The 22,559-nt window shown below is 44.8% G+C and overlaps 1 protein-coding gene across 1 annotated transcript in view; it reads left to right on the top strand.

The window, feature by feature from the left end:
• Positions 1-22,559, top strand: part of LOC142312711 (catenin delta-1-like) — a 239,087-nt gene that overhangs the window by 88,800 nt on the left and 127,728 nt on the right. Inside the window, exons 6-7 of the mRNA XM_075351699.1 lie at positions 13,203-13,431; positions 19,172-19,401. Of these exons, the coding sequence (XP_075207814.1) occupies positions 13,203-13,431; positions 19,172-19,401 (459 nt within the window). The remainder of the gene's footprint in view (positions 1-13,202; positions 13,432-19,171; positions 19,402-22,559) is intronic.

Raw genomic sequence — 22,559 nt, 5'->3', positions numbered from 1 at the left:
CGCTGCCGCTGCTGTCACGTCACGGAGCAGGAGCGGTGAGTATTGTGCTCACCTTGCAGCCCCTGCGCGCTCTTGTGATTGCTCCTGCCCGTGCCCCCCTGCGATCTGCCCCCCCCCCCCCCCGACATCCCGATCTGCCCCCCCCCCGACATCCCGATCTGCCCCCCGCCATCTCTATTCTGCAGCTCCTCCGGTATCTCCTTCCTCCTCTGCTCTCCTTGCAGCCCCTGCGCGCTCTTATGATTGCTCCTGCGCGCTCCCGTAATGGCCCCTGCCCGTGCCCCCCTGTGATCTGCCCCCCGACATCCCGATCTGCCCCCCGACATCCCGATCTGCCCCCCGACATCCCAATCTGCCGGCCTCCCCCGTGATCTCTATTCTGCAGCCCCTCCGGTATCTCCCTCCTCCTCTGCTCTCCCCCTCCCCCTCTGCTCTCCCCCTCCCCCTCTGCTGTCCCCCCCGCCCCCCCCCCCCCCCTCTGCTGTCCCCCGACGTCCTCTTACCTGTCTTCACCGGCCGATCACATCTGCCTCCATCGCTGGGTCCTCCTTCCTGTGTCTTCTGCTGAGCTGTCCAACTTCCTGCCTGCTGTAAAGCTGTTCGTCCTGCTAATCCTCTGGGTACTGTGAGTATAACTTTTTTTTTTTTCTTTTTTTTCCTCTATCTAAAATATATAGTTCTACCTATGTACAAGTCACTAGTGCGACCGCACTTAGAATACTGTGTACAATTCTGGTCACCGATATATAAGAAGGACCTAGCTGAACTGGAGAGGGTGCAGAGAAGAGCGACCAAGATTATTAGAGGAATGGGTGGGCTGCAATACCAAGACAGGTTATTAAACTTGGGGTTATTTAGTTTGGAAAAACGAAGGCTTAGGGGGGATCTAATCACAATGTATAAATATATGAGGGGACAGTACAGAGACCTTTCCAAAGATCTTTTTACAACTAGGCCTGCGACTGGAACACGGGGGCATCCGCTACGTCTTGAGGAAAGAAGGTTTAATTATAATCACAGACGAGGATTCTTTACTGTACGAGCAGTGAGACTATGGAACTCTCTGCCGCATGATGTTGTAATGAGTGATTCACTACTAACATATAAGCAGAGCCTGGACGCCTTTCTTGAAAAATTTAATATTACCAGTTATGTATATTAGATTTTATGACAGGGTATTGATCCAGGGAACTAGTCTGATTGCCGGATGTGGAGTCAGGAAGGAAATTTTTTCCCCATTGGAACTTGTTTGCCACATTGGGTTTTTTTTGCCTTCCTCTGGATCAACATGTTAGGCTACAGGTTGAACTAGATGGACTTAGAGTCTCCCTTCAACCTTAAAAACTATGATACTATCCCCTGTCCATTTTTACACCTCGTGCGTCCCGCCGAGCGCTGATCAGGGATGCAGATAACGTATCTGCATCCGTGGTCAGTTTTCGGCGGGACTTTTTTTTTTCCCGTATCCCCGACGCTTTTTGTATCGCATCAGTTCGTGCGTCCCGCCGAGCGCTTATCAGGGATGCACATAACGGATCGGCATCCCTGCTCAATTGTTGGCGTGACTTTTTTTTTTTTCCGTATCCCCGATGCTTTTTGTCACGCCAAAAATTGAGCAGGGATGCCGATCCGTTATGTGCATCCCTGATCAGCGCTCGGCGGGACGCACGGACTGATGCGATACAAAAAGCGTCGGGGATACGGAAAAAAAAGTATCGCATCTGTCCGTGCGTCCCGCTGAGCGCGGATCAGCATCCCTGCTCAATTTTTGGCGTGACCTTTTTTTTTCCGTATCCCCAGCGCTTTTTGTATCTCATCCGACTGTGCCTCCTGCAGCGGCCGATCAGTGCACTGCGACTGTGCGTTTGAAAAGTCAAATGGCGTTCCTTGTCTTCTGAGCCCCGCCATGCGCCCAAACAATTCATTTCCACCACATATGAGGTATCTGCGTACTCGGGAAAAATTGCACAATACGTTTTATGGTGCATTTTTTCCTGATACCGTTGTAAAAAGAAAAAAAAAAAAGCTACCTTGTTGCTGCAAAAATTTAAAAAAATAAATAAATAATTTTCACGGTTCAACGTTATCAACTTTCAGTGGAGCCCCTGGGGGTACAAGGGGCTCACTAAATATCTAGATAAATTCCTTGAGGGGTCTAGTTCCAAAATGGGGTAATTTGTGGGGGAGCTCCACTGTTTAGGCACCATAGGGGGGGGTCTAAAAATGTGACATGGCGTCCGCTAATGATTCCAACCAATTTTGCTGTCAAATGGTGCCCTTCTCTTCTGAGCCACGCCATGCGCCCAACAATTACTTTCCACCACATGTGAGGTATCTGCGTACTCAGGAGAAATTGCACAATACGTTTTATGGTGCATTTTTTCCTGATACCCTTGTGAAAAAAAAGCTACCTGGTTCAAGTAACAGTTCTGTGGTAAAACAAAAAATTGTATTCATGGCTCAACATTATCGACTTCTGTGGAGCCCCTTGGGGCTCACCAAACAACTAGATAAACTCCTTGAGGGGGTCTAGTTTCCAAAATGGGGTCACTTGTGGGGGAGCTCCACTGTTTAGGCACCTCAGGGGGTCTCCAAACGTGACATGGTATCCGCTAATGATTCAAACAAATTTTGCTGTCAAATGGTGCTCCTTCTCTTCTGAGCCCCGCCATGCGCCCAAACAATTACTTTCCACCACATATGAGGTATCGTCGTACTCAGCAAAAAATGCACTATAAATTTCATGGTGTATTTTTTTCCTTATACCCTTGTGGAAAAAAAAGCTACTTAGTTGAAGCAACAGTTTTGTGGTAAAAAAAAAAAAATATATTTTCACAGCTCAACTTTATAAACTTTTGTGAAGCCCCCAGAGGTTCAAAGTGCTCACCAAACATCTAGAAAAATTATTTGAGGGCTCTAGTTTCCAAAATGGGGTCACTTGTGGGGGAGCTCCATTGTTTAGGCACCTCAGGGGGTCTTCAAACCTGACATGGCGTCCGCTAATGAGTGCAGCTAATTTTGCGTTCAAAAATTCAAATGGCGCTCCTTCCCTTTCGAGCTCTGCCGTGTGCCCAAACATTTGATTTCCACCACATATGAGGTATCTGCGTACTCAGGAGAAAATGGACAATACATATTATGTTGCATTTTTTCACGATACCCTTGTGAAAAAAAAGCTACCTAAAGCTACCTAGTTGAAGCAACAGTTTTGTGGTAAAAAAATTTTTTTTTTCTTTTCACGGCTCAACGTTATAAACTTCTGTGAAGCTTCCAGGTGTTCAAAGTGCTCACCAAACATCTAGAAAAATTATGAGGGCTCTAGTTTCCAAAATGGGGTCACTTGTGGGGGAGCTCCATTGTTTAGGCACCTCAGGGGGTCTTCAAACCCGACATGGCGTCCGCTAATGAGTGCAGCTAATTTTGCGTTCAAAAATTCGAATGCCGCTCCTTGCCTTTCGACCTCTGCCGTGCACCCAAACAATTGATTTTTACCCCATATGGGGTATCAGCGTACTCAGGAGAAAATGCACAATAAATTGTAGGGTGCACTTTCTCTTTTCTCCCTTGTAAAAATGAAAATTTTATGGCTAAAGTAACATTTTTGTGTTAAAAAGTAAAATTTTCATTTTTTCCTTACACATTGCTTTGGTTCCTGTGAAGCACCTAAAGGGTTAATAAACTTCTTGGATGTGGTTTTGAGCAGTGTGAGGGGTGCAGTTTTTAGAATGGGGTCACTTTTGGGTATTTTCTGTCACTTAGGCCTCTCAAAGTCACTTCAAATGTGATGTGGTCCCTAAAAAAATTCTTTTGTAAATTTTGTTGGAAAAATTAGAAATTGCTGATGAACTTTGACCCCTTCTAACTTAAACACTAAAGTGGGAAATGTTGTTATTTCGTAACTATTTTGTGTGACATATCTCTCAGATTTATGGGCATAAATTTTCAAAGTTTGAAAATTGCGAAATTTTCTAAATTTTCACAAATAAACGCAAAAAATATCGGCCTAAATTTACCACTGACATGAAGTACAATATGTCACGAAAAAACAATCTCAGAATCGCCAGGATCCGTTGAAGCGTTCCAGAGTTATAACCTGTCAAAGTGACACTGGTCAGAATTGCAAAAAATGGCCCGGTCATTAGGGTGTTTTAGTGGCCGGGGGTGAAGGGGTTAATCTGATCCTTAGTGTTCTTATCACCTACTAACCACGAGCGCTGTTTTTTCAGCGATTATAACTTCATTTAACTGATACAAATGTGCAGTACTTGCCGTTCTGCAAGTTCGCTACGGGTTGATAATCACGCATGCGCTGTTGGATAGTTCCCACGGTCCTGAACTCATTTGACCCGCAAGCTCTTGATACATACCCCTCACGCAGGCGCAGTCACTGAGTTTCCCACGCTCTTGAACTCGGGTGAACTGCCCTGAGATTCTACTAATTTGGAGCTGCGTTTGATATTTCTATCACCATTAACTCTTTGTAGCACACTTGTCTCTTCACCTTCATGATTAAAGTAATTTTCTTCTTCTCTTCGGGTTTTATCACTGCTCATGATGTAATACACAGGGGTGGCTACACTGGTTTAAGCCTCTACTCATCTTGCTCAAGTCTGGTGATTATACAAGCGCCCGACGGTAGTGGGTTCTGGACTCTCTCCTGTCATTTGTTGATTCATACAAAAGGCACACATATTGACACACATACACAATAGGATGTATATATGTATGTATGTGTATGTATGTATGTATGTATGTATGAATGTATGTATATGTGTATGTATATATATTGTGAGGTAGCGTGGTCGGCTGCGCGGCAGAAGACACGGGATCCAGGCACCAATGGTCACAGCACACGGTTTATTGCACAAACCAAAAGTCCAAAACAGCACACGTCTTTCTCTGGCAGAAACTCAGGGAGTTGTGTTCACTCCCTCACACTAGGGACCCACGCCCATGTTCCTGTTTCCTTTTAACCCTCCTTTCAGCCTGCAGGGAAACAGCATTAACCCTGGAGTGGAGTTGCTTTCTATTCATGGAGGGAGCACAACCGGGGCGAGACGTACCGGCCGTCATAGACCACCTCGGTCACAGTCTCACTATATATAATATATATATATATATATATATATATATATTTTATTCATTCAACACACATATTGTACTACACGTGGTTTTTGTTTTTCAATTTTATTGTTTTTCTTTCATGTAATATATGCATTTTTATTATCGATTCTGTCATACCAGTTGTAATTTAGTTTTAAATTCTTGAAGAGACATTTACTACGTCATCCTGGACAGCTTCTGCACTGTCTTTTTTCCCCGCTCATTTTTTTCAAGAAGGGGTGGTGTTATGTCATCTTGTCTATTTATCTGTATGCTGGTGTCCACCAGGACAGATTTGATGTTTGTCTTTCCTGACTGTCCTGAGGAAGGGGGGCAGTGGCTCCTGAAACGCGTAGACCTGGATAAAATAAAGATACAATAATCTGAACATCAGTCCCAGTGATCTTTTGGCGCAGTATTGAACACCCCCCTCTCTTGCTCTCTGTTTTAAAAATTGTAGGTATTGTCTACCGATCTGAAGCAAGTTTATTTGGTTCAGAGTTGTCAGCCACAAAAGCAGTCTTTAGGGACCTACATCATAAAGCTAACTCCTCTTCCTTCAGAGAGGAAGGATTTTTTTTTTTTTAAATCTAGGACATGGTATATCTCAAACATCTCCTCAAGTAGGCCAGGAAGGCCTCTCTGGTTACTGTCAAGTCACTGTCACTGGCCCTCCCCAGTTAAGGCTTCACAGAACACTTAAATTATGTTAGTTCTATTATTTCCCCCAGTTGGAGACATGTGTACGTACTACACATTTCAGGTGAGGGACAGGTCCGCTCCAGTACTGTTGAGGATTTATCTTAAATGCCTCCAGGCAGATATTGAAGGTGACGCCTACTGGAGGATTTACACACTTTCGAAAGTCAATTCTGGACAAAGTGTTTCTAGGGAAACTATTGCGCGTACACTCTCTAGAATCATTTCTCACCCTCCAGAGGTCCAGCCACCCCAACTCTCCCACATAAGTCTGTAGACGCGAAGGCCCTTCAGCACCATCTCGCATAGTGTTAACCAACAGTTTATCCTTTTGAGGGTACATCTTAGTTACATTTTTTTTTTAATTTATTTTTTTTATCACTAGTACTACAGTATTCTGATTGATTAGCTGGCTTGCCAACTGTCCAGAATTTTCCTGGGTATAAAATTGGAGGGTCCCTTTTGAACATGTATATGCTCCTGACTATAAGGTTAAGTGAACACTTAATGTAAAATAACACTAAATAAACAATGATTCTATACTTTGTACTCTACTTTTAATTAGATAATTTAAAAATTTGTATTAGTTGATGTCCAGCCCTTCTGCAGCTGTGACGTGTTGTCCTACTTGCTTTTCTCGTCATGTAGAGTGGTATATCTGTAGGATGAAAGTCTTCTAGTATAGTCTTTGGCTTTGACTTTTTTTCTTCATGCATCTTCAATGCACTAAAGTACCCTTCTACCTCTGTGCCTCCAAACAAATTGCCAACAAACTTTTCCTGCCAGGCATGGAATACATAGGTTTGAGCACGGGACACATGTAGACCCTCCTCTGAATTAGGGTGCTGGAGCTTGAGTTATGAGGTCTGCAATGCTGCTGAAAACCTTTGTACTAAAGGTCCTTCCAGCACAACTCATGACCAATCACATAGACCAGGGGTGGGAAACCTTTTTTTTTTTTGCTTGCCAAGGGCAATTTGGATAATTCTACCAACCTTCGGGCACCCCACAAAATGATCAACTATCAGTTAACTCGGCCCTAAAGTAATGATAGCTGGAGCTGCTTCTCTTTTGAGGATGTGATAACAGGTGGTATTAATGTTGCTTCTCTCAACTGCTTTAGCAGCTTTGTTTTTGTCAGGTGTGCAGTCAGCTTTTTGTGATTTTAACTTTTTTAAAGCATATACATCACATAGGAGAGGCTGGGACTGCTGTATATGCATCACAGTAGATGCTGGGCCTGGAGTATATATATACACCATGTGTGGAATTATTAGGCAAGTTGTATTTTAGAGGATTTTTTTTTTATTAATAATCAACAACTATGTTCTCAATCAACCCAAAAGACTCATAAATATCAAAGCTTAATATTTTTGGAAGTTGGAGTGTTTTTTTTTGTTTTTTTTTTAGATTTGGCTATCTTAGGAGGATATCTGTTTGTGCAGGTAACTATTACTGTGCAGAATTATTAGGCAACTTTAATAAAAAAAAAACCCCAAATATATTCCCATCTCACTTGTTTATTTTCACCAGGTAAACCAATATAACTGCACAAAATTTAGAAATAAACATTTCTGACATGCAAAAACAAAACCCCAAAAAATTAGTGACCAATATAGCCACCTTCCTTTATGACACAACAGCCTGCCATCCATAGATTCTGTCAGTTGCTTGATCTGTTTACGATCAACATTGCATGCAGCAGCCACCACAGCCTCCAGACACTGTTCCGAGAGGTGTACTGTTTTCCCTCCCTGTAGATCTCACATTTTATGAGACCAAAGGTTCTCTATGGGGTTCAGATCAGATGAACAAGGGGGCCATGTCATTATTTTTTCATCTTTTTGACCTTTACTGGCCAGCCACTCTGTGGAGTAGTTGGATGCATGTGATGGAACATTGTCCTGCATGAAAATCATGTTTTTTTTGAACAATACCGACTTCTTCCTGTACCACTGCTTGAAGAGGTTGTCTTCCAGAAACTGGCAGTAGGTCTGGGAGTTGAGCTTCACTCCATCCTCCACCCGAAAAGGTCCCACAAGTTCATCTTTGATGATACCAGCCCATACCAGTAGCCCACCTCCACCTTGCTGGCATCTGAGTCGGAGTGGAGCTCTCTGCCCTTTACTGATCCAGCCTCTGGCCCATCCATCTGGCCCATCAAGAGTCACTCTCATTTCATCAGTCCATAAGCAAAAACTTAATGGCCAGTCTGAAAATTGACACATTAAGGCCGGGGCCACACGGGAATCTACTGCGATCCTTGCAAGATACTTGGCTCACACTGGCAGCACAGCAGGAGCCAAGTGTTATGCGAGTATCGATGCGACTGAGATCCGATCATGCGATCGGACCTCAGCTGCAGGGGGCGGGCCGGCACTCAAAAGGGGTGGAACAGTGCTGTGGAGGGGTGGGCTGCGAAGGGTAGCCGGCTACTGCCGTTCTCGCCCTGCACTTGCGTTACACCGGCATACTGCAAGTACAGTGCGATTTTTTTTTTTTTTTTTTTTTTTTTTTTTTTTTTTTTTTTTTTCCCTCTCGCCCCATAGACTTGAATGGGTGCGAGTGAAACCTGGATCGCATTACAGTCGCAGCATGCTGCGATTGTTTTCTCGGTCCAATTAGGGCTAAGAAAATAATCACTCATGGCTGCTGACACACAGGCTAATATTGGTCCGAGTGGAATGCGGTTTTATCGCATCCCACCCGCTCTGATTTTCACGCCGTGTGTCTTAGGCAGGCTAGACACATTACGGCTGACACATCCTGTCTTGTTTATTTAAGGCTGCTTTCACACTACGTTTTGTTTTTTATTTTTAACATGCGTCATGAATGTTTTTTTGCTGCAAAAGCGGATCCTGCTTTTACAGCAAAAAAAAACGCATGTATTATTTTGCAGGATCCTGTCACTTTAAGTTTATGGGCGGGCATTGGAGTCATGTGATCGGGAGTGAGGGGAACTGAACGTGAAAGACTGGGAGCCGGCTTCTGACAGCTGTGGAGTCTTGTAACCAAGGTAAACATCGGGTAACTTGCTTGGATACCCGATATTTACATTGGTTACGAGTGTCTGCAGCTGCTAGGAGCCGGTTCCCTGCACACGTAACCAAGATAAACATCGGGTAACTAAGACCGCGGTTACCCGATGTTTACCTTGGTTACAAGCGTCCTCCGCTCTCAGGCGGGGGAGAGTGGAGAGAGAGGGAGAGTGGGAGGTGGAGAGAGGGGGAAGGGGAGAAGAGGGACTGATCAACCGAGGCTGGCTTCTGTGCATGCTCAGTAGAGCAAGCAGGATCCTGTCTATCAGCATACCAGCGTTCACATGCGTTTGCATGCTGTTTAGTCAGGATCCAGCAATTTGCAGTATTTTTACGCAGCTCAAAAACGCTACAAGTAGAGTTTTTGAAAAAAGTTAAACTGCAAGTCGCTGGATCCTCACTATAACGCACGCAAACGCAGGTGAACGCATGTTGACGCGATTCCATTACAAAAGCATTGAAATGAAAACGCATTTGCACTGGATCCGTTTTTGCGTTAAAAAAACGTTCATGACGGATGTTAAAAATATGTAGTGTGAAAGCAGCCTAAGAGGAAAATTAACACATTTTAATTGGAATGTTTGATTTTTACAATCAGTGATTTAAAAGGGTTGTCCACTACTTATCCAACACTTTCTTAAAGAGGACCTTTTCTTATTTTGAGCATGTTAAGCTAGTTAATCAAAAATTAGCAATGACTGATTTTGTATGCAGCTTGAAAATACCGTGCATCATTGGATTTTCTCAAATCCCATATGTATAAGAATGAAAAAACAGAGCCACTCAACTTCACAATTCAATGACTTATATTCTTAATTTATTTCTTAACCATATAAAAATGTCACACCAATAGTCTTAGATTTTAGATGTTATAGTTCAGAAAGTCAATTTTTCTTCTTTTTTTTTTGCAAAGGACTTCTCAGAGACACTGGCAGAGGTGTGTCCAGCAATAGATCACACTTGATACGTTGCTTTTAAGCTGACCACACACATTGGCTAAACCTTCACTTATTGTATTTTTCCGATTTATAAGACTCACTTTTCCTCCCAAAAAATTGGGAGGAAAGTGAGGGTTCTGTAGCACCCAGGGTTATGGGGTACTCTATTACGGGCAGTGTCTCTATTGGGAATGTCACGATGGTGACTGTTACCCGGTTCCGTGTTCTGGGCCCTTTTTGTTATGGGGATATTTACAGTGGATTTGTGAATAAAGTTATTTGTGACGCCTCTTGCGGTGTTGCGGCTAAGTGTAGGGAGCCGCCGCTGCAGGTTTTTGCTGGGGCTGATGGATTGTGCAGCTCTGATGACATGGGCCCTCCGCAAGTAGGGTATTGCCAAAGCTGGTGATGATGGTGGTAGTACTGTGTGTGGAGCTGGTGTTGTGGTGCAGTGTGCCGGCAATGATTCAGTCCACACAAGTGCTGCGGTTGATGTCACTTTACTCGTGGTAAAAGGTGCAGCCGCCTGGTACTGTCTTCTACCAAGATGGACTCCTAGGAATCCCTTCTTCTCAGACTCCAGTGCCGGTACCGTGTGAGATGAACCCTTTCTGCACCCTTACTTTCACCAGCGGTTAACAGACAGAACCTGGGCTGAAGTCCACTTACCAGCCCCAGGCTACATACAGGTACTCATGCAGTTTCGGGCTCTGCCAGCTCTGTGGCTGCTGCGCCACCAGACCAACTGGACTCTCCAGCCCCTCACTGCTCTCTAGTCCTCTGCTTCTTTCTGACTGCTCCTCTGATCCACCCGACACCGGTGGCCAGGCCGGACCCCAGTCCTCACATCGCCCAGACACTGGGTCTCACAGAACTCTCCCTTCAACCCCTTGTTCCTCTCACACCTCACTCCAGACTCAGACTGACTTCCTTCCTGTGCTGTGAACTGACACCTCTAGCTTCCCCCCCCTTCCTCTACCAGGCTCCTCACCAGTGGATTAGATGTGCCCATAAAGTGACTAACCATTCCTATAATCCTACTCTAGCCCAGTAACCGAGTCAGGCCCAGGGGGAACTAGTGGGGTGTTGTGTGCTGTTAGTGGCTTTTATCGGCAGAAGAGTCCTTAGAATCCAGGATGGGTATCACACCTCCGGAGATGCATAAGCCTGTGACAACCTGGTGTCTCAGGGGCGCCACAGTTACATTTTATAATGTGAATGTAGCTTACCGGAGTGGTGGAGAGGGGTCGCAAGGGCCCGAGGGAATGCTGTGGTGGCTGGGCTGGTGCGGGCTCTGCGGAGGCTGGTGCTGGGGCGGTCTCTGCGGAGGCTGGTGCTGAGGTGGCTTTGCAGTGTCAGCAGCTGCTGTGCGCCATCTCTGGCTGCTGCAGCGGCTGTGCGCAGTCTCTGGCTGCTGCAGCGGCTGTGCGCAGTCTCTGGCTGCTGCAGCGGCTGTGCGCAGTCTCTGGCTGCTGCAGCGGCTGTGCGCAGTCTCTGGCCAAAGCGCTGCGTTCTAATATGCCACGTGGTCATGGATTAGGCACAATCTTTATAGATTATGCTGGAGACGCAGGACGCATGCAGTTACGCTGCAGTGCAGATCGCACAGCGTAACTGCATGAAAATATGCTACGTGGGCACATAGCCTAAGAGTGGTGCATTAAATCGCAGTCCTCTGCCATAGTCTTATGCTCCCCTTCCTGCGACTTATTTTTCCATCACCGCCGCTCCTGACAGTCTCGGGCAATTTGTGACCTGCTGGCAGTTCCAGTGTAAGAACCTTAATCTGGCTCTGTTTTGTATTTAGAACTTGTTACATAACACAGCACAACAATGATTTTGCTACTGAGGGTAAAACATGTGTTCTTTACCAATTTGAACATGCTGATTCCAAATATGAACTCAGAATTTGCACAGCACGTCCAGATTTTGAGTTATACTTAGAAAAGGCCATACGCCTATTCAGGCATTGTTGAAGGCATTGCACATGCGGTTGGAATGAAAGAGACCTATGCTTCTATGCAGATCATTCTGAAATTGATTATATATTCAGAACATCAATGGAACATTTGTGCTGACCTCAAAGTTGTTGCACTAGTCCTTGGTTTGCAGTTAGGTTACACTAAGCATATGTGCTTTCTGTGCCTATGGAACAGTCGAGATGACAACAACCATTATAAAATTAAACGGTGGCCCAATAGAGATGAACATAAGATTGGTAAGCACAATGTTCAACACGAATCACTTGTCGATCCACTTAAAGTTTATCTTCCACCTCTTCACATTAAACTAGGACTAATGAAAAATTTTGTAGTAGCAATGGATCGTCAAGGGAATGGATTTAAGTATCTGAAGGAAAAGTTTAGTGCATTGAAAACTGAGGCCAAACTCAAAGCAGGAATCTTTATTGGTCCTGAAATCCACCAACTAATCCATGATGAAATCTTCAAGAAAGAACTCACCCCACTTGAACTAACTGCATGGGATGCATTTATAGTAGTAGTTCAAAACTTCCTTGGAAACGAAAGAGCAGAAAACTATGCTGAACTAATAGACAATATATTTCAAGCATACGAAATGCATGGTGCCCGAATGTCATTGAAAATGCATTTCCTACATTCACATCTTGACTTCTTTCCTCCAAATATGGGTAATGTCAGTGACGAACATGGTGAGAGATTCCACCATGACATTTCTACTATGGAAAAAAGATACCCAGGTCGCTTTAACCGCAACATGATGGGCGATTACTGCTGGTTTTTGCAACGGGCCACTAGGACCACTCACAAGCGCAAAAGCAAGTGCCTGAAGCACTTTTAAAAGTACTCTGCTGAGTTCAAGGCGATTTCTTAAGCTACTATAAAAGTGATTTTTAAGTTTTTTGGTTTATTTACCTATACTTCTTTTTCAATAAAAATGATAATACATGTTGTGAAACTGTGGGACATAACGATTCTGTATCTTTATTAATTGCTTATTTTAATTTTCACAAAAATTGGAATAACTTAATATCCTGACGTGCTACAAAAAAACTAACTTCAGATTTGGATTCAGCGCATTCGATTTAGTATAGCGCACATGGTTTTTGCCAAGTAGCAGACAAAAAGTGTTTATTTGTTGTGCTGTGTAATTTCTGACTTCCCGCTAGTGAGAAGTTAGTCCTCACATGGTGCCACAGGACCGAATGGGTACCAACAATGCCTAAAAACTCCGGATATTAAGTATAAGATCAATAACAGGGGACTTAAATTTAAAGTGCCACTCCAGCGCTAAAAAAAAATAAATAAAAATAGCACCCCTCCTTAGAATAAACATTCATAGACATGTAGACTGCCCCTGTAACTTCTATACCACAGCCAATACTGAAGTTTTTGTCACAGTACTTTTAATAATGTCAGTGTTTTTATTTATTTTTTTTGTGAAGGAGTTATGAGGATCCATTGTCCGATCATTATGGGTCATCTCTGCCGCAGTCTGGGAGTCTTTCTAGCCTTGGACCTGCACCCTTGACACTTGCCCCAAGTGGCCCTTGGAGACAGCCGGAGCTTCCTGAGGTTCTTGCTATGTTGAGTTACACACTTGATGCTGTGAGACTAAATGCAGCTGCATATCTGCAACATTTGTCGTATCGTAATGAAGAAGTCAAGAAAGAGGTTTGTACTTCTAATTTCCTTACCAGGAGTCTGCCAATGTTTACATTTAATAAATGATTGCTCTACACTACTAAAAGCTAGATTTCCATTGCAGTTATGTAAAAGCGGTACCTGGGAGATAGAAAATTATTGTGTCTCAAAAGGGTGGCAGTATTTGCCTACTTACAATGAGCAAACCTTGCACCTGCTTTAATGGTATTGTGGGTAAAGGCTGATTTACACTTAGACTTCTTACCTGAACAAGCACCAATTTATGATGTAGTGAATCGATTGGTGCTAGTTATATAACCCTAGCTGAATGATGATGAATGCATGTTTTTAAGATTGGAGATACATTGGGAGAATGTGCTGCCAACAACAAAATTTGAACCAAGTAGATTGAGAGTGCTCACATGACACTCGGCACAGTGGGAGCCGAGTGTAATGCGACTGTGGTCCGATCGTGCGATCAGACCACAGTTGCGGAGGGGGGGGCCAGCACCAAGGAGAGGGCCGACGCTGCGGAGGGGAGGGATTTATCTCTCTATCTCCTCCGTTGCCAGCTGATGCGAGAATCGCTCTGCTCTCATGTTACACCGGTGTAATGCGAGTGCAGTGCGTTGTTTCTCTCTCCCCCCATAGACTTGTATGGGTGCAAGTGGAACAGGATTGCATTCCACTCGCAGCATGCTGCGACTGTTTTCGCGATCAGATTAGGACTGCGAAAATAATCGCTCATGGGAGCTGCCCTATAAAGTAATGTTGTTCCGAGTGGAATGCAATTATTTATTTATTTTTTATCACATTCCACTCAAACCGTTGTTTTCGCCGAGTGTCCTAGGACTTAAGTTGAAAGTCTCATATGTTAAGTACTGTTTTAAAGGGAATCTGATGACAATACCCTCCTTCTCCCCAGTGTATATGATTTATAGAAGTCTTTTTTTAAATCAATCAACGCCTGTGTATCGTCTCTGTAGCTGCATTCCCAATTTGTAGGCAGCATGTACAGTGGCTGTATTATCTTAGCCGGGCATTTTTGATTCTGAAATCCTGCGGAAAACATACTTTCCTGGAAGGCTAGTGACATGCTCTTATAGGGAGAGACATGAAATCCAGGGCAGTGGGTTGGCGAGGAGCCGCCGGGTGCCTGCATGTCTGACTATTTATACAGCACAGCTTTTTAACTGGCTGGCTATTAAAGGTTTTTTTGTTTGTTGTTTTGTTTTTGTTTTTGTTTTTTTAAATACTGCAGCTTTTCACACTTAAATATACCTGGCTGAAATAATGCAACCAGTGCTTGATAGGTGCTGCCCACGGAATGCACACCATCTATCAGCTGTCAGGTTTCCTTTTAAATAGGATCTTGAAGATGGGAATTCCTATCTCAATATGTAGTAGGTGTAATTATAATAGCAAATATCTCCAATTAGAAATGTAGTTATAGTTCTCCTGATATAACCATCTCTCTTACCTCATGTGCAGGGCATTGAAGCTTAGGTATCCATGGTTATGACCACAATCAACTAGCTCACTATGAGTGGACGTAACCATGGATACCCAAGCTGCAATTGCCCGTACTACGTTTCTAACTGGAGGTATTGATTATTCCTCCTAATACATATTTGGATAGTATCTGGAAGATGCGAATACCCTTTTAAGTGCTCTGGAAGTGACAGCACTTCCGGAGCCGCAGCCCCACAAAGAGAAACAACCTAATTTCCATGTTGAACTTTTATTCCTTCGGAATTAAGGTAACTGACAATATGAAAGCTTAATCTATCAACAATTATTAACCTCTTTACGACATATGACGTACTGTGTATGTCATGGAGGATGTCAGTATAATCTCTGCCGGCTGCTGTGGTGAGCCGGCGGTGAGTCCCGCACATGTCAGCTGATTTGAACAGCTGACGTGTGGTTATCTGAAACGGGTGGCTCCACGATCCACTCATGCATCTTAACCCCTTTTAAATCGCACGCTTTCCCTGCTGCCCTCGGCAGCAGGGAATGATCAGAGAGCTGATGGTTGCCATGGTAGCATAGGGTCATGTCATAACTCCTGTAGCTCACACGACTCACTTCCTCTTACTACAGGCAGAGCGCTCGGCCTGTATGAGGAGACCAGCATTTCTCCTGGTGTGAGCTCTGCAGCTATGGTCAGGAGAAATGCACAAGTGATCAGACTGCTGATCCTGATAGCCCCCTAAGGGGCCTATAAAGAAAGTTTAAAAGTTTTAAAAAATTAACGAAAAAAAAAAACTTACGTTCAAATCACCCCCCTTTTGCCACATTGAAAATTAAAGGGTTAAAAAAAATAAAAAATATACACACATTTGGTGTCGCAGTGTTTAGAAATGCCCGACCCATCAAAATATAAAATCAGTTAACCTGATTGGCAAACGGCGCATCAGCAAAAAAATTCCAAACACCTAAATTACGTTTTCTGTTCTCAGCAGATTTTTTGCAAAGTGCAATAACAGATGATGAAAACGTAGCATCGGTGCAAAAATGGTACCTGTTTAAAAATGTCAGATCGAGACGCAAAAAAATTGACAGTCACGTCACTGAGCCCCATATTCCGAAAAATGAGCAGGTTACGGGTTTTGGAAAATGGCACAATAAGTATGCCTCTTTTTTTTGGACAAACTTCTGAATTTTTTTTAACTTCTTAGATGAAAGTAAACTTAGACATGTTTGGTGTCTACGAACTCGTACCAATCTGAGGCGTCACCCCAACACATCAGTTTTACCATATAGTGAATAAAATACCCCTAAAACAATCTTGAAATCGCACTATTTTTGAAAATTTTCCACACTTAGAATTTTTTTCCTGTTTTCCAGTACACTCTATGGTAAAGCTAATGGTTTCACTTAAAAGTACAATTAGTCCTGCAAAAAATAAGCCCTTATATGACAAGATTGACAAAAAAATAAATGTTATGATTCTCGAAAGAAGAGTTAAAAAAAAAAAAAAAAACCCAGAAAATTGCCTGGGGGTGCAGGGGTTAAAGACCTGCATGCCCATTTAGGGTAAGTTCACACAGTGCGTTTTTCGCGGCGTTTTTGCGCAGTTTTCGGGTGCGTTTTTGCTCAGAAAACTGCATGACTTTGCTTCCCCAGCAAAGTCTGAGTTTTCATTTTTGCTGTCTGCACACAGCGGTTTTTTTCAGCTGCGTTTTTGTGGTGCCACAAAACGCAGCATGTCAATTATTCCCGCGTTTTTCACGGCGCTTTTCATCCATTGAGTGCAATGGAATGTTGAAAGACGCAATGAGAAACGCAAATAGCTGCGTTTTGGTGCGTTTCTAAGACCAAAAACGCAGCTATAAATGCAGGAGGTGGGTAGTAAAGTGACATGTACAGGAAGAGGATTCCTTCTGTCAGTAAACACAGAAGCGTGAATCCTCCCACTACCGTCACCGCCGCTTCCACCTCCAGTCCTGTGCATGTATGCTGCCGTGCGGCGCCATGTACGGGCAGGAGGTGGAAGCGGCTGCGAAAACAAAAGTGAACAGTAGAAAAAAAAAAAGTCATACTCGCCTGTCTGCAGACTCCCGGTGCCATGTCTGCTCCCAGCTCCTCTCACGGTATCGCCGCTCCGGGTGTGTGCAGTCTCCCCGGGCAGTACGATAGATGCAGGACCTGGCGATGGATCACCTGATGCAGTCACCTGACGTGTCACCTGACGCGTCAGCTGCTCGTAAGTATCGCGGTGACGCGGGCGCCCGGCCGGCTTAACCTGTCAGTGGATGCCGTCAGGAGACTTCATCCCTGATTACCGGCAGCTGCTGCAGCGATCGGACGGGATCAGACTCGCTCCAGGAGCTGCCGGTAATCAGCACATAAGTGAGTGTTTTTTTTTTTTTTTGTTTTTTTTTTTTTTGGCACCGATGAATCATCTGATTGTATAAACGGCTTTTATACAATCAGCTGATGTGTGATTTGCTTCAACCCCTAGAACCTGACACATCATCTGATGGCTTTGCCTTCCAGCAAAGCCATCAGATGATATTGGATCCGGATTGGACGGCGTAGAACCCTTGACCCAGGATTACTGCGGAGGGGGGTTCTTTATTTCAATAAAGATGGAGTCACTAATTGTGTTGTGTTTTATTTCTAATAAAAATATTTTTCTGTATTGTGTTGCTTTTTTTATCATTACTAGAAATTCATGATGGCCATGTCTAATATTGGCGTGACACCATGAATTTCGGGCTTAGGGCCAGCTGATAATATACAGCTAGCCCTAACCCCATTATTACCCAGCGAGCCACCCGGCATCAGGGCAGCTGGAAGAGTTGGATACAGCGCCAGAAGATGGCGCTTCTATGAAAGCGCCATTTCCTGGGGTGGCTGCGGGACTGCAATTCACAGCGGGGGTGCCCAGAAAGCATGGGCACCCTGCACTGTGGATTCCAATCCCCAGCTGCCTAGTTGTACCCGGCTGGACTCAAAAATTGGGCGAAGCCCACATCTATTTTTTTTTTTTTTTTTTTTTTTTTTTATAAATTATTTCATGAAATTCATGAAATATAAAAAAAAAAAAGGGCTTCCCTTTTATTTTTGGTTCCCAGCCGGGTACAAATAGGCAGCTGGGGTTGGGGGCAGCCTGTACCTGCCTGCTGTACCCGGCTAGCATACAAAAATATGGCGAAGCCCACGTCATTTTTTTGGGGGGCAAAAAACTCCTGCATACAGTCCTGGATGGAGGATGCTGAGCCTTGTAGTTCTGCAGCTGCTGTCTGCTCACCTGCATACACTATTGGATGGAGTATGCTGAGCCTTGTAGTTCTACTCCCTCTGCCTCTCCCTCCAGCATACAGTCCTGTATGGAGCATGCTGAGCCTTGTAGTTCTGCAGCTGTCTGCTCTCCTGCATACACTAGTGGAGAATGAAGAACATATTGAAGAAGGAAATGACATCAGACCTTTTTTTTTTTTCTCAACAATCTTTAATGGCATTGTTCACTGATAAAAAAAAACGCATAAAGACGCAGTGAGCAAAAACGCAGCAAAACGCGGCAAAACGCGTGCGTTTTTGTGCGTTTTTTTTGCCGCAAAAAATGCACAAAAACGCAGCGTCAAAAAAACGCAGTGTGTAAACCTAGCCTTATGCAGTTTGGAGAGGAGGTTGATCTTCCTGATAAGATTCCTTTTTGTTATTACCACAATGAGGATTCAAGCTGATGATTGCTCTTTGTGGACTCGCAGGATTTGGTTTTGACTGTTGCATTTTTAATGACAGGTTGATTTTAAGGGACTGTCCACCCTCATACAGCCCCTTCTCAACCCTCTTGTTTGTTCCCAAATAAAATATTACCACTTATACTCACCTCTGGTGTCTGCACTGCTGCCTCACCTGGGTATTGCATAACATAATGTCACGCGATCCCTGCTCCAGTCAGCACTGGCTTCACCCTCTTTTCCTACAGTTGTAATGGATATCCAGAGGGGATGAGAGAGCAGCAGCTCTCAGTTCCTCTGGATGTCATTATTTGTGTCCTCAGGAGTGGACAGTGAAGCCAGTCCTGATTGGCTGCAGAAATCTCGAGACATGACAAAATGTTACACGATACCCTTGAGAGGCACCAGTGCAGACTCCGGAGGTGCGAATAAGCTGTAATATTTTACGGCGGTAAATCTAGGGATTGAGAAGAGGTTGTCCGGAGTAGTGGATAACCCTTTTTAATATGTTATAAATAAATAGAAATCTAAAAGTATGTTTTGTTTATAATCATGCACACCACTTATTTCCTCTACAGGTATGCCGTTTACGAGGAATACCACCACTTATAAGTCTCTTGGAGGATCCACGGGCGCCTGTTAGGCTTGCAGCCTGTGGTGCACTTAAAAATCTTTCTTATGGTCCTGCAAAAGAGAACAAAATGGCAGTGAAAAACTGTGATGGGGTGCCAGCCCTAGCAAGACTACTGCGCAGGAGAGGAGAGGGCCGAGAAGGGAGAGAGTTAGCAGAGTGCGTCACTGGTGAGTTGTGATGCATGCCAAAATAGAAAAATGGGACTTGGTCATATGGCCAAAATTTGATCCGTCCGTTAACACATGACCCTGTATTGACTGACACACACACACACACACACACACACACACACACACACACACACACACACACACACTGGATCCTTGGATTACGAGCATAATTCGTTCCAGGCGTGTGCTCTTAAACCAAGTTACTCTTATATCAAAGCGAATTTTCCCATAGAATATTTACTGTATTATTTATAGAAACTTATTACAGTAATACAAAATAATGTGCTGTATTCATATGAAATTATTAAAGTACACTGATACAAAATACTGTACAGTAAACAAAAATTATAAAAAGAAATTAAACTGTACGTTAGCTTACAATACAATTGTTGGTGTGCGAGAGGTACAATACAACAATGTGCTGTACTGGTTATCAGTAAGAAAGTACAATACAGTATCCACAAATGCAAATTGATAGACCTGCTGTATAGTATATATTATACAGTACATAAGGACAAAGTTCCCTCCCGAGCAGGTCTTATTGCAAAGCATTGCTCTTAAGGCTACTTTCACTCATCAGTTTTTTGTCATCAGGCACAATCTGCAAAAAAAATGGATAAAACGGATTCGGCGCCGGATCAGTTTTATTCCCCTGTGACTTGTATGTGTGCCAGATTGTGCCGGATGGCCTTGCGTTGCATGTATGTGGATCTGGCGAACTTTCTTCCTCCGGCGGCCAGAAAAGGATGTAGCATGCAATGTTTTTTGTCTCCGACAAACCGGCGCCGTCCGGCATGTTGTATAATAGAAGCCTATGAGCGCCGGATCTGTCGTCGTCCGGCAAAAAAACGCATTCCAGTAATAGATCCGTTTAGTTAAACTGAGCATGCTCAGAGGAGATGGGATATCATTTCTGGCCTCTGTGTGTGTCTGTGTGTGTCTGTGTGTGTCTGTGTGTGTCTGTGTGTGTCTGTGTGTGTCTGTGTGTGTCTGTGTGTGTCTGTGTGTGTCTGTGTGTGTCTGTGTGTGTCTGTGTGTGTCTGTGTGTGTCTGTGTGTGTCTGTGTGTGTCTGTGTGTGTCTGTGTGTGTCTGTGTGTGTCTGTGTGTGTCTGTGTGTGTCTGTGTGTGTCTGTGTGTGTCTGTGTGTGTCTGTGTGTGTCTGTGTGTGTCTGTGTGTGTCTGTGTGGGTCTCTCTCTCTGTCTGTGTGTGGGTCTCTCTCTCTGTCTGTGTGTGGGTCTCTCTCTCTGTCTGTGTGTGGGTCTCTCTCTCTGTCTGTGTGTGGGTCTTTCTCTCTGTCTGTGTGTGGGTCTCTCTCTCTGTGTGTGGGTCTCTCTCTCTGTCTGTGTGTGGGTCTCTCTCTCTGTCTGTGTGTGGGTCTCTCTCTCTCTCTGTCTGTGTGTGGGTCTCTCTCTCTCTCTGTCTGTGTGTGGGTCTCTCTCTCTCTCTCTCTGTGTGGGTCTCTCCCTCTCTCTCTCTGTGTGGGTCTCTCTCTCTCTCTCTCTGTGTGGGTCTCTCTCTCTCTCTCTCTGTGTGGGTCTCTCTCTCTCTCTCTCTCTCTGTGTGGGTCTCTCTCTCTCTCTCTCTCTCTGTGTGGGTCTCTCTCTCTCTCTCTCTCTCTGTGTGGGTCTCTCTCTCTCTCTCTCTCTCTGTGTGGGTCTCTCTCTCTCTCTCTCTCTCTGTGTGGGTCTCTCTCAAATTCAAATTCAAATATGCTTTATTGGCAGGACCAAAATACAATTAGTGTTGCCAAAGCAAGAGAAATACAGTAAGTGTGGTGGGAGGGGATCAGGGTTATGGGGAGTTGGGGGGCACAATTTGGGCTCTGACAGTCCATTTAGGGGTCTTAGGTTCCCCTCAGCTTATGACATGTGGTGACATATTGGGCGGCGATCTCCACCATTGATTCCTCTTCCCCCAGTAGGAAGCGGAGTTTCATGTCCTCATCCATGGATGGAAAGCCCGGGCTATGGGTGGTAAATTTCTGGAAGTGGGAGCCCCTCACTGCTGAGTATTTGTCACAGTGCAGTAGGAAATGCGTCTCGTCCTCCAGAGCCCCCTGCTGGCAGTGCTGGCACAGTCTGTTCTCTCGCGGCTTGTATGTCTGTCGGTGCCGCCCTGTTTCCACCTCTAGGCTGTGGGCACTCAGTCTGTACAGGCTCAGGGTCTGCCTGTCTTTGGGGTGGCGTAGCCTTTCCAGATATGGGGCCAGAGTGTAGTCCCTCCGCAGTGACCGGTAGATGGTGAGTTTCTGGGAGTTCTCTAATTCACTCTTCCAGTCCTCTATGTATTGCATCTTGCAGCTCTCTGAGATCTTTTATTTGGGCTTCTGTCAGGGGGTGTTGCTGACTTTGGCTGGACTGGCTGCCGGGGTTCCTGGCTTGCTCTGGGCTCCGGCTCAGCAGGGCTTTATGATGGTAGGAGCTGGGGTTGCTGTTCTGTGTGTGTGCCTGGTGTGATAGCGCCCTCTTGTGTATAGTGAACCATAAGGGGAATCGGCCCAGCTCTGCCCTACAGGCTATGTTTGAGGTGCTGCGATGGACTTGGAGGAGATATTTACAGAACTCCATGTGGAAGACTTCGGTAGGGCTGGAATCCCACTTTGTGTGGTCTGGGTAGGTCACTGGGCCCCATACCTCGCTGCCATATAGCAGTATAGGGGTGATGACGCTGTCAAATATCTTGTGCCAGACTCTCACAGGTGGTTTGAGGTGGTACAGTTGTCTTCTGATGGCATAGAAGGTTCTGCATGTTTTTCCTTTCAGGGCTTCTGCTGCTTGCTTGAGGCTCCCGTTATTGCTTAGCTCCAGACCGAGGTAGGTGTAGCTGCTGGTGTTCTCCAGCGTGGAGCCATTTAATGTGAAGGAGGGAGTGTTTATTTTGTTCTGGTTCCTCTTCTGAAACACCATGACTTTGGTCTTCTTTTGGTTGATGGGAAGCGCCCATGTGGTGCTGAATGTTTCCAGTACTGCCAGGCTATCTTGGAGGCCTCTTTCAGTTGGGGAGAGTAGCAGGAGGTCATCTGCGTACAGCAGGAACTTCACCTCTCGGTCATGCAGACTGAGGCCTGGAGTGGGGGAGGACTCTAGAGCTGTTGCTAGTCCATTTATATAGATGTTGAATAGAGTTGGACTCAGGCTGCAGCCCTGTCTGACCCCACGGC

Source organism: Anomaloglossus baeobatrachus, chromosome 5 (genome assembly GCF_048569485.1).
Source record: "Anomaloglossus baeobatrachus isolate aAnoBae1 chromosome 5, aAnoBae1.hap1, whole genome shotgun sequence".
NCBI classification, from domain to species: Eukaryota; Metazoa; Chordata; class Amphibia; order Anura; family Aromobatidae; genus Anomaloglossus; species Anomaloglossus baeobatrachus.
This window is presented reverse-complemented; position numbering and strand designations above follow the sequence as displayed.